General features: G+C 36.1%; 1 protein-coding gene across 1 annotated transcript in view; it reads right to left on the bottom strand.

Annotated features, from left to right (window-relative positions):
* Window positions 1–12,490, bottom strand: part of Lerp (lysosomal enzyme receptor protein) — a 115,523-nt gene that overhangs the window by 98,746 nt on the left and 4,287 nt on the right. Inside the window, exons 2-8 of the mRNA XM_070105864.1 lie at window positions 12,221–12,431; window positions 12,007–12,161; window positions 11,753–11,904; window positions 11,563–11,694; window positions 10,447–10,588; window positions 10,240–10,355; window positions 9,812–9,921 (exon numbers count right to left, since the gene is read on the bottom strand). Of these exons, the coding sequence (XP_069961965.1) occupies window positions 9,812–9,921; window positions 10,240–10,355; window positions 10,447–10,588; window positions 11,563–11,694; window positions 11,753–11,904; window positions 12,007–12,161; window positions 12,221–12,431 (1,018 nt within the window). The remainder of the gene's footprint in view (window positions 1–9,811; window positions 9,922–10,239; window positions 10,356–10,446; window positions 10,589–11,562; window positions 11,695–11,752; window positions 11,905–12,006; window positions 12,162–12,220; window positions 12,432–12,490) is intronic.

The raw sequence follows: 12,490 nt of genomic DNA, 5'->3' as shown, positions 1-12,490 counted from the left end.
TAATAGACTCAGAGAAGCTGGGAATATGAGGAGTATAAAGTAGAGAAATAGTGAAATTCTACACTAATTCGATTAACAATCTGGATCACTGCATCACGAAAACTTTTCATGGCGATTGCTTCTCTCCTCACACATCTACGAAGGATTTATGGGTGGGGTCAAGCCGTTGGAGAAGAGGTCTAATGAGGCTTTTCACAAATGGATCGAGGTTTAGAGCGATGGTGGAGCCTTCTGTCTAGAGCTCTCTATCAACTCTAGCTTCAGGTTGACAGAAAAAGTTATGTCTTTTAAGCAGAGGTGACTGCCATCAAGGTAGCAGTTAATGTACGGTCGCTACGTGCAGCTTCATTCAGAGATTTGTGTGCACTCCAACAGCATAGTGACTATACTGGCTTTCAACTAGCTGACTGCGCACTCAAAGCTAATCAAAGGAGTGCATGACGTCATTAACAAAGCTTTTCGAACTGATTATCTCCGAAAACTGCAAAGTCGATAAGCTTGCAAGGAGGACATCTTTGTAGTAATTTCGTCTGATTGAAAGAAAATCGGTACTCCACTGTCATCGTGGCAAGCGCTGGCCAAGAACCAGAACTTTTGCGTTGCGTAATCCTTCTGGCCCACAGTGAGCCGTGTGAGGTCCTCTGAACTACTTGCTCATAGCAAAGCGGATAAATATTTTGTCGGACGTAGTTTGCCAAAGCTGTATGGAAGAAGGCGTGGTGAAATCATCTTGTCAATTTCTCCTTTATTGTTTAGCCTTTGCCAATCTGCGATTAAAATATCTTAGTAGAGACACCTTCGGCGAACCCAGCAAACCCCGGTATTGATTTTTTCCGCTTAACAAATTTGTGGTAAGCTCACAACGCGTTATCATATCCATCCTACCTATTTATCTAGGTACCACAAAGGACCAACGTTCACAGCAGGCCAAGTGAGACCCATCGTTACTTTTCGCGCAATTGGATCTATCTTACAACCTAACCTAACCGAGCCTGAAAGATTTTTTCAAAGTAAATCGGAAGGAAACATAAAGACCTTCTACGCTATATGCATTGGCGGTCAAACAATTAATGCAATACATTGAATAACGGTACATTCAAAAATTTAAATCTACTGATTCGCAAAACCTTCTTGATCCAAAAGAAATGTGTTCTCCATAATCTATTATTCTATAAAAAAAGGAAATTCTTACATTCCGTGAAAATCTCAACATGGTAGTCTGTTGATGAAGACAGTGAAATCAACTGAATGCTGTGTAAATGAGAATTCGGAATCAATTACAAATGTATGCAAATTCCATTGAAATTGTAATTTCGTTTGGAAGTGGTTTGTGCTAAAGAAAATTACAAGTACACACTCATATACACAGGGATGCTACCAACATGAAATAAAAGTGAATTTTTTTATTCTGCGATAAAACAAGCGTGAAGCAAGTCAGGCGAATCAATCGAAAGTAACGAACGAGGCCAATTGACAAATGCGATTGATTGCATGGAAATTGGCAAACTATTGGTTGCTCATACGCCCCGGTGGCACCGCAAGCGATATGAGGCAATGTCAAATAGAATAACGAGTCGGAAAAAGAATTGAAAATGAAAATTGGTAAACATGTGCATGCAGAGGATGAAGGATTATAAAAACAATCGACTTGCTGGCTTTTTACCTTGATACAAGAATTTTATAATTTGTCTCAATTCTTTTGTAGTATACTTGTATGCTAGCTTTAACCTGAGCTCTGTAATATTATTTAGGAACGGTAAGTGCGGTCGCAGCTGAGATGAAAACTATATAATGAATTGAAGAATATAAAATTGCGGAGTAATTGAAAATAAATAACGGGATTTCAGAGGGCTCACAAGTAATTCGCAATCATTCTCTGCTAAGCTGATTAATCCTGTTAGATAATCACACCTGCAACAAATGCAGAGTACAGAAAATATAAATTGTCGATGTAAATGCATGTATTCAAACTAGCATCTTCACATATTTATATTTGCTTAAATCAAAACCAATTGCAATTGACGAGATTTATGTGTTGACAGGCAACAAAATGGTAATAAATTCTGCTGTCGCTTCGCAGATGCGCTCAGACTCATAAATTTGCTTTTATACAAGTGCACATATAATTATTTCCATACATATGTATGTGCATATAAATACATAAACATATTTGTAAATTAGGGTATGACCAAAGTGTTGTCGCCATTTTTTCTGCTATATAATAATGAGACTTATGTCACAAGAGTACAAGCATTTAAACCGGGATAAATAAATTTAATATATGTGCATACAATATACGTACGCTAGGTTTTACTATACGTCCAAAAAACCCCTTGTAAACCGATCGAAAGGCGGTAGTAGTTGTCTAGTCATTCGATGCTACTATTACGTTGGACCTAGAAACGTTGCCTATTTCCGATCAACATAAAAAGACACACCGTTGTGTAATTTCGCAACGCAAACCGAATGGATAAAAAAAAATTTCTAAATTGGGATAAGCTTTTTTCTTTTGTTCGTGTGCAGTTTGATTTTCATATGTCAATTATTAAATGTTTAGCAGCTGTTTGTTTACGACGCGAGAAATTTGTCTGCCGATTTTTACCATGAAAACAAATTTAACAACGAATTTCATTGAAATTTTGTGCTTCCAATACGGCTACAGAAACATTGCTCAAGTTTTTGGGGAGAATCTACTTTATCAAGTATTTGTGTGGCACAAAGCATTTAGTGAAGTTCGTGAAGTCCTCAAAAACTTGCCTCATGCGCGTCGTCCATCCATCTCTATTAATGACAATCACATCAAAAAAGTGTACGGAAAATTAGATTAAGCGCTGGCAAAGCTTGGATTGGTTCAAAAGCAACCAATTTTGAAGGCGATAATAAATATTTCTTTAAAACTTAAACATATATTCTTTACGTCAGTCCGTATCAAGTTTGATTAGATGGTACAATCGCACAGAAGTAAAACAAAGATTATACCCAATCATATATCATTGGGGATACATTTTTAAATCATTCAGCTTTCGAGTTACCCGCAAAACTACCCATAAATATATAATAAAAATTTCACAATAAAATATGCACCACCCTAATTAGCTTACAAGCACAAAACATTGATATGTAATGTAACGATGGTATTCATCTATGCTTATTGCATTTATCTGCCATCAAACGCGTACAAAATGCGAATTTGTTGAAACGTGCCCTGAATTAACAATTAACAACACCAAACAGGAATTGACAGCAGCAAAGTCCAATGAAAGAAATTACAGCAACAAGCAATGCGTGCTCCGGCAAAGTCAACATATACAACAGTAGACAGCATGAATATGACAGTCATGGTAACACTGTAACGGGATATTAAATACAAAAATATCATTGTTGATAAATGCCGCCGACGAAAAGTTGTATACCAAAGAGCCCAGTACAAATAAAACAGCGACAATATACAAAATGCGTCTGTAAAATAACTCACGCATTGATGTCTATTTGTTGAAGCGATGTTGATGCAACAATGCTTAAATAGCAATGAAAAAGGATGTGTAAAAACGTTAGCGATACGCGTGAAAGAGCTCTCGCGGCAATTATGCACCAAAAAAACAACAATAAAGAGCAAACAAACAAATAGCTATGCGACTATAAATAACAGCACAATAGTGCCGCCAAACGCGTTTAAAGGAAGAACAATCGACAGCGAACGGAAACATACGACTGACTATTCAAAATGACCGCCATCAGCCAGTGGACCGGAGGCAACCAGCTGCTCAAGCGTTCGATATTCTAATATGCGGTTAGCTATTTTGTGTTGCGACATCTACATATGTGTGTATGTTCTATATGCCAAGAATAGTGCGCCAATGACGACCCGGGGACAGCAACAATGTATCAACAACGGAAATGCGATTGTATGCTACGCTTTCCGGTCGGACCATGTTCAATGCTCGAAGTTATGTTCAATGGCGTGTGGACCACTAACTAAAAAGGAAAAGCTTAAATGTTTGTAGGCAAAAAAATATGTGTATATATGTAGCTATATTAAAAATATATAGTTATACATACATATGCATATGTGTGAAAAATTTACGCTTACACCTTTGCTAAAAATTTAGTCGAGCTTGCTTTCCTATTTTTTGGTGTAAAATGTTTTGCTTATGGTTTTTAATATATCGGGCTTTCCAATAGGCATAATGTAATTTCTAAATGTCGTTTCGGCCATTTTTAATATAAGGTTGTCATATATCTCCCTTCCGCTTTTTTGCTCTTCATTCAATGCTTTATAAAAAGTGTTACAGTGATCGGATTTAGTTAAAATATGCGCCGTTTTGTTCGATGATCTGTTTCCATCTAGACGGCAACTTCATAATACCTTCCTCGTAGAAGCCCCCCTCCTTATTTGCGAAGAATTCCGACAACCACTTTTCACAAGCCTCTTTTGAGTTCAACTTCACACCACCAAGGGCATTCGCCATGGGCAGGAACAGATGGTAATCACTTGGCGCTACGTCCGGGCTATATGGTGGATGCGATAAAACCTCCCATCCGAGCTCCCGTAGCTTCTGACGAGTCATCAACGAAGTGTGTGGTCTGGCGTTGTCCTGGTGGAACACTACACCCTTCTTGTTGGCCAATTCTGGACGCTTCTGGTCGATCGCCTGCTTCAAGCGGTCCAGTTGTTCGCAGTAGATGGTAGAATTAAGCGTCTGGCCATATGGGAGCAGCTCATAGTGGATGATTCCCTTCCAATCCCACCAAACACACAGCAAAACCTTCCTGGCCGTCAATCCCGGCTTGGCCACTGTTTGGGACGATTCACCGGCCTTCGACCACGACCGTTTTCGCTTGATATTGTCGTATGTGATCCATTTTTCGTCGCCAGTCACCATCCGCTTCAAGAATGGGACGAGTTCGTTCCGTTTCAGCAGCATATCACAGGCGTTGATTCGGTCCAGAAGGTTTTTTTGCTTCAAATTATGCGGCACCCAAACATCAAACTTTTTTTTGTATCCAGCCTTCTGCAGATGGTTCAAAATGGTTTGGTGACTAACTCCCATCTCCTGGGCGATGTCACGAGATGCCATATGCCGGTCTAACTCGATGTATTCCATGATTTGATCGGTATTTGTCGTCACAGGTCTTCCGCCGGCTGGCTTATCCATGGTGTCGTTTTCACCGGCTCTGAATCGTCGAAACCATTCCTCCGCGGTTCGAAGTGATAGAGTACCATCCCCCAAAACACCATTAATCTCACGGAACGTTTCTCTAGCGGATTTGCCTTTAACGAAGGAAAACTTTAAAATAGCGCGAATTTCGGCGTTAGTGAACTCCATGTTTACACGTCTATAACTGTTGAACGCAATATCCAAACTAATCATGCATAGCGTTGTTTTGTAGGTTATGTCAAGACCTTTCAAATTATGTATAGTGTTGCCAGATACGAGCTCTGTAGCGCTTTGTACATAGCCGCGAAATTCAAAAGACAAAAAAGCGGAAGGGAGATATATGACAACCTTATATGTCATGTTCTTAAATTTTTTTTCATTGTATTCAGTAATGTTTACAATTTCACCGTGAAAAAATATACGCAAGAACAACGTTTACAAATTATTCAATTTTATAATCAAAATAATCGTTCTCCAATTGCGATTTTTTTAAGATAATCACCTTCTTCGCTGCGGCTCTCTTTCATCTGAGCGGTGCGGTAAATAAACAAAACTGTCGATTCTGTTGCGAAGAAAATCCACAAATTATTCATGAACAACCATTGCATTCACCTAAATTGACAGTTTGGTATGGTTTTTGTTCTAGTGTTATCATTGGTCCGTACTTTTTTCGAAATGAAGCTGGTGACACCGTTACTGTCAACGAAAAGCGGTATAGATCGACGATAGCCCACCTTTAATGGCCGCAATTGGATGATGTTGATCTTGACAACAGCTGGTTCCAGCAAGACGGGACTACGTGCCGCCCCCCACGACCAGCCGTGCAACCACCGAATTATTGCGAAAAGTTTGGAGAGTCGATAATTTCAAGAAATTGAGACATTGAATGGCCTCCAAGAAGTTGTAATTTAACACCATTAGACTACTTCTTGTGGGGTTATTTAAAGTCATTGGTCTTTAGCAAAAAACCAGGCTTTCTTCAAGCTTTAGAAGTCAATAATGAACCTGAATGACATACGACTTGATTTAGGGACAAAAGTACTCGAAAATTGGGTTCATCCAATCACTTTTGCTTTATAGAAATACTATTCAACAATTATAATATAATAAACTCCAATAACTAATTTATCTTCGAAAAAATTTAAAATCAGGTCGGATACTTTTAGGACTACACTCGAAAGTATCAAGTTCAGACATCAAAACTGAGTTTTCGCTACCATTTCGTGAAGTTTGTTCTTCATGTGTCAATTAGTGTGTGTGTGCCAGCTGTTTATTTACGACGCGAAAAGTTTGTCTGGCGGTTTTTATCATGAAAATAGACTTAATAACGAGTTTGCTTGAAATTTTGTGTTTCCAATGGAAACACGGTCACGAAATCATTGAAAATGTTGCTGGCGTGTTTTGGGGAGTCTACTACATTACGAGCACAAGTATTTGAGTGTCACAAAGCTACTCAGTGAAGGTCGAAAAATCATCGAAATGTAAAGTATAGCTTATGTTAGCAGAGCAAATAACGTTCAAAAATTGGCGTTTGCAGGCGTTAATTAACCTAAACAGCAATTTCAAATTAGCTCGATATGTGCACGCTCGTTAAAATACATAAATATACTCGTATGTATGTGCGTTTTTACCCAGTTTTGAAATATGTCTGTATGTATGTGAAGTGTCATGATTTGTGTCGCCTTTTGCACTCAACTAAAAAGCCAAATCAGTAATTTCAGTATTTTTACCAAAAAACACCCATATCTATCATATACACATGATTCCACAACAATATATTTACATATACAAGTACATACAGCTGTGTTCACAAAAATAGCAGTGCGAGATATGCAATCAAGTAATGTTATTTTTTTTTCAAGTTCCGTTACGATTATTCCAACGTCTACGCATTGCTGTTGTAGAATGGAATGTGTATAAGGAAGAAACGAAAAATCCCGTCAGATTTGCGAGATTTAAGCAAATGAACAACTCTTTTTGCCAGAAGCACCAGTCTTTGGCTGTTCATTAAAATAGCAGTGCGTATCTTGATAAGCCAAAAAAATTTTGTTAAGACTTTTAATTGATAAAAAGTAAGTGGTTTTGTGTTAGTGACTATTATTAACATTAGAAAACACTAAAATAAATTTATATTTTTTAACTTAGTGGGCAGGGGCAAACATTGTACCCCTGAAAAAAGAAATATTATAGTGCAACTAAGAAACCTGGGAAAAACATATAAAGACATCCAAGAAATATGTGGATGTTCTGCTAAAATTATTCATAATGCTTTAAACTTTAAAGAAATGTCCGAAAATCGTGGTATCCAACGTAAAACCACGCCTCATGAGGACCGATCTATTGTGCGATATAGCAGGGCGCAGCCTTTTGCATCGTCCAGCAAGATAAAATATGACTTAAGCTTGAATGTTAGTGGCGTTACTATTCGGCAACAAAATCTCAAAGCGTGCCATCCACGAAAAGTTCCACTGCTAGCCACCAGACATGTGAAAGCACGTTTGGAGTTCGCCAAAAGTCACCTTAATTGGCCCATTACAAAGTGGCGAATTATTTTATGGAGTGACGAAAGTAAAATTGTGTTATTTGGTGGAAAGGGCTCCAGACAATATGTCAGACGTCCACCTAACACAGAGTACGATCCTAGGTACACTTTGTAGACAGTTAAACACGGCGGATGGAGTATTATGGTATGGGCATGTTTTTCTTACAGTGGAGTGGGCCCTATATTCATGATTGATGGGATCATGGATCGATCTGTATATGTTAACATATTAGAAAAGGTTATGTTTCCTTATGCCAATTGGGAAATGCCACTAAAATGGACGTTTCAACAAGATAACGACCCCACACATACAAGCAAACTGGTCAAAAGCTGGATGGCATCAAAGCGGATCGATCTTATGTCATGGGGAGATTTTAAACGATTTGTTGCAAATGCAAATCCAACATCTCGATCACAGCTTTGGGAGGTTGTTCAAAAATCATGGGAGCGGATCCCTGTCAAGCGCTGCCAGGACTTGGTGGATTTTATGCCTCGCAAATGCCAGGCCGTAATAAAAAATAATGGGTACACGACTAAGTACTAACCGAAGCAAACAAATTAAAATAGTTTTTTGGAGTTCAACAATGTTTTTTTCAACTAATTGCACTGTTATTTTTATGAACAGCTGTAAACAGCACTTTTTTGTTTAAATTAATAATGTAAAAAAAATTAACAACATTTTGAATGATAAATTGATTTGTTTTTGTTTAAAATAATCACAAAGTTAAAACAAAATTAAATTTGTGAACATTCATTTACTTTTTGATATATAAAATTAAGTTTAAAGTTGCAGCTCATGAGCACTGCTATTTCTATGAACACAGCTGTATATACTACAAGTATGTAATGTTTGGGCACATATTTCTAACAGTTTTTGGCAACTGCCCGAATACTTGCATATTTTAAAGTGGGATTATATATAAGCTCATTTTTCTACTTCAGTGAATTGAAGTGGTCATCGAAGAGATATTGATGACCGGAAAGTGGACAGAAGGTGATTATGGTGGCTTATCAACATGCCCAATCAAGAGTGGTATCTAGAATTGAATGTATTTACGTGCAAAATACCATTACACATACGAATGAACACATACATACATGTGTATGCAAAAATAGCGTAACATCAAACTAATACGAAATAAAACTGATTGAATAACGAACTAAATGCGAAGTAGTCTGTAAAAAAAATATAACGGTTCAATCGTTCGAAATATATATACATATATCAAATATATACTTTTAAGTAAAACTTGTTTTGTAATTGGTCGCTAATATAACCATTTTTATAACCTGAACAGGATATATAAGGTCTGCCACGAAGTTTGTAACACCCGAAAAGAAACATCGAATACTCGATAAAGGATAGTCCTCAGTTTTTGAGATATCGATATACAATTTGCACTACAGCATATACACAGCTGCCATACAAGTGAAGTTAACGTTTTCTCTTGTTTTTTTATTTTTATTTTTAACTAGAGCGAGGCTGATATATTATCTTACTATCTTACCAAAATCTGATTAAGATTTCGATACATAAGATACACCTGTTTCTTGTATGTGAAAAATAATCGGACTAGTTGTTTGTGCGTTGGTTTATAACTAGTTTATTTCGCTGCAAGGGATGTACGAAGGCATGAACAAGTATGCGCTTTTAGCAAAATTACCTTTAACAAACATTTTTTAGCACGATAACTTTTCTCATTATAGATAGTTTTGCGTGTACACAGATAAAAAAAAAGCAAGAGGCGCAAATTTTCTATACAGGGGTAGTTTGAATTTTCCACCTAACAATTGGGTATAACAAAATTAAAGAGGGGGACGAATACACCTTTTTAAATATGTGGTATGTATGTTGTTATGTAAATATGTCTTTATGGATTATTTTTGTCGGTATATGAATGTATGGTGTGTAGCAGATAAAATTGACACATAACCACTTTGTGGTTTCAGCAGTTTGTTATTTCAGCGCAAGCCTTTCAAACAACATAAAACATATTCTTAAATCTAGAAGTTATAAAAAGAAGTTATAATAACCAAGTATCCAAAAGTTTCACACTTCTGTATATAGATGTGTACATTTATGTGTAAAAACAAACATCCATATACTCACCATCATTTGACAAGCACGAATGACCCGCATTCGTACAGATGCCGAACGTATAATTTTTTGAAGGCATCGACAACTCGTATGTTGTACCCTGCAGCGGTCGCATATCCAAACTATGCGTTTAAACCACAACGTTCAGAATCATGAAAAGAGATTAATCTTAAATTAATGAAGTATAGTTATTGTATTTCTATGTACGAACATATAGAGGATTGATCGTCATTTCAGATGGGTAAAATTTTCAAAATCTCTATAAATTAATTCCACTTCAGTTCAGTACTGTATTCCAATACAATTACTTCCGAAACCATAAAAAGTTTTACATTAATAAAATTAAGCAAACATTTTAAGTAAACCGAAATTCAGAATAAAACCGCAATTATAACTAGCAGAGTACCCAGAAAAATTATATAAAATCTAGAGTTACTTACACTTCATTTCCATGGGTTATCGTAGTGCATGGTGGATTGTTATTACATGCCAAAGGAGTGGTAAACGAAAATTCATACACGTTCTCTTTGGCACCAATAAAGGACAATTGAGAACTCTGTAAACGAAAGAAGCAATAATACAGCAATTCATATAAAATATGTGTAGAAACCGGTGAGTTATTATGTATTATTTAGTTAGCGCCTTACCTTTATCTCATTATCACATATAAAATGTATAGTTGAGGAGTGATTATGCGTCTCATTATAAGGTGTCGGAGATGGAAGGCGCATAAGCAAATAGCCATTTTCTAATATAGGATTAGGTTGCACGGTCCCATAGTCAAAAAACCTAAAACCAAGTAGAGAAAAATATAAAAAGTATAAAATATATATAAACATTTTATATAAATACAAGTACATATGTATTTTCTTATGTTCGAAATTTGTTACTCCCAATGCGAATACATTTTTATGCCTTGAACAGTATATATTAAGTTTGTCACGAAGTTTGTAACATCATGAAGGAAATGGACCTTATAAATGTACATATATATATATAAATGAAGAGCATGATGAGCTTAGTCGATTTAGCTATGTCCGTCAGTCTATTTGTCTGTATATATGCGAACAAGTCCCTCGGTTTTTGAGATATGAATCTGAAATTTTGCACACATTCTTTTCTCAAAAAAAATCTGCTGATTTGTCTATACCGCCGAAATCGGACCTATATAGCATATATCAAATAAAATCAAAATCTTTTAATACCTTTTTATTTACTCGGCAGATTTTCCCAAAATTATTTAGGGCATTATTTGTTTTCTGCAGCTAAATACACAAAAAGCTATCCTGATCAGACTTTTACTCTCTTTGAATTATTGCGTCATAAGTATAACTTAAAAAAAAATACTTTTTATATCCTGGTTACAAATATAATTTTAAAAGACAAGTCAAAAATTAATTTACCTTGACTTTAATAATAGAAAAACAAAAAAGTAACGGAATATAATTCCTGAATTCCAAATCCAATTATACACTTATATATTTTATATATATAAATTTCCTAATCTTACTATCTACAATATTTTTCTGTCCCGAGAATTTCAAAACATAAAAAAGACAGTAGTGAAGCTCTCTCAGTAAAACATTTTCTTAATAAATTGAAAATTTTTTGCACCGGCTCTCTACCCAGAGCCAGTAACATTACCAACCTATGTAAACTTTTTATATTATCCATGTCATTTTTACATAAAACTGACATTTTGTTTTAAATTAAAAAAAAAAAAAAAATTAGAAACTAAATTAATTTAAGAAGTGATTACCAACCGTTGTTTGTAGTCGGTTGAATTTAATTTTACTAAACAAACACTACTCCCTTTGGGGCACATTGCATTCTCTCCATACAGCACCGGTTTGCAAATGTTCACCATAAATACATTGCCATGTCGATCACTTGTTCTGTAATAGAAATTATTTTAGAGAGGTAATTTTCAAAAATATGCACTTCAATGGTAACCCATAGTTAAAGTCGCTCAACGACAGCAAATCATAATTGTGTCCAGTAACGGAGTCCTGCACACTGCAACCATTCGATTTAACCGTTTCGGGTTCAGGCAAACAGGCATATGGTGTCTCTAATGATATATAGAATTTACACGCATCGGCAGACTACAAAAAATAGCAAAAATTGTTAAAAAAAAAAAAAAAATATTAATAATAAAAACATTTAAAGACAATGACATATGTATATGTATTTGCATGCCAGCTCACATATGATGTCACTTTCGATTGTTCGGCATCCAATGTGTAGTCACAGCTAAGGAAGACAAATAATTTAAATTCGCCATCGCCGCTGGGACACTTGGCTCCATTACTGAATTCGAAGTACATTTTGCCACGCCGATAATTCAATTGGTGTTGAGTGCCTAAACAAAGTATATAAAAATTTTAAATCGACTTTCTTTTATAAAATGAAGCTACTTGCCGAGCACATACTCCTGATTGCCTCTCCTAAGACAAGCAGACGCATTGTTTACACCATTACATGCACGGCTTAAGCTGCCACATATATTGTACTCGAACGTGTCGTCCTTGCCGCCTTTCACAACCTTTGCAATATCGGAATGCAAGGCTTTGAAATTGAATTTCTCCCCATAAATTGGCTCTGTCAGCTCGCAGTCATTACTGGAAAAGATCTGAAACGGCATATTTGGCATTATAATTTGTCTTCCATTTATTATAAAATGTATATTGG

This window comes from Bactrocera oleae, chromosome 2 (genome assembly GCF_042242935.1).
Source record: "Bactrocera oleae isolate idBacOlea1 chromosome 2, idBacOlea1, whole genome shotgun sequence".
Lineage (NCBI taxonomy): Eukaryota > Metazoa > Arthropoda > Insecta > Diptera > Tephritidae > Bactrocera > Bactrocera oleae.
The sequence above is the reverse complement of the archived record's forward strand: the minus strand, read 5'-3'. Positions and strand labels throughout refer to the sequence as shown.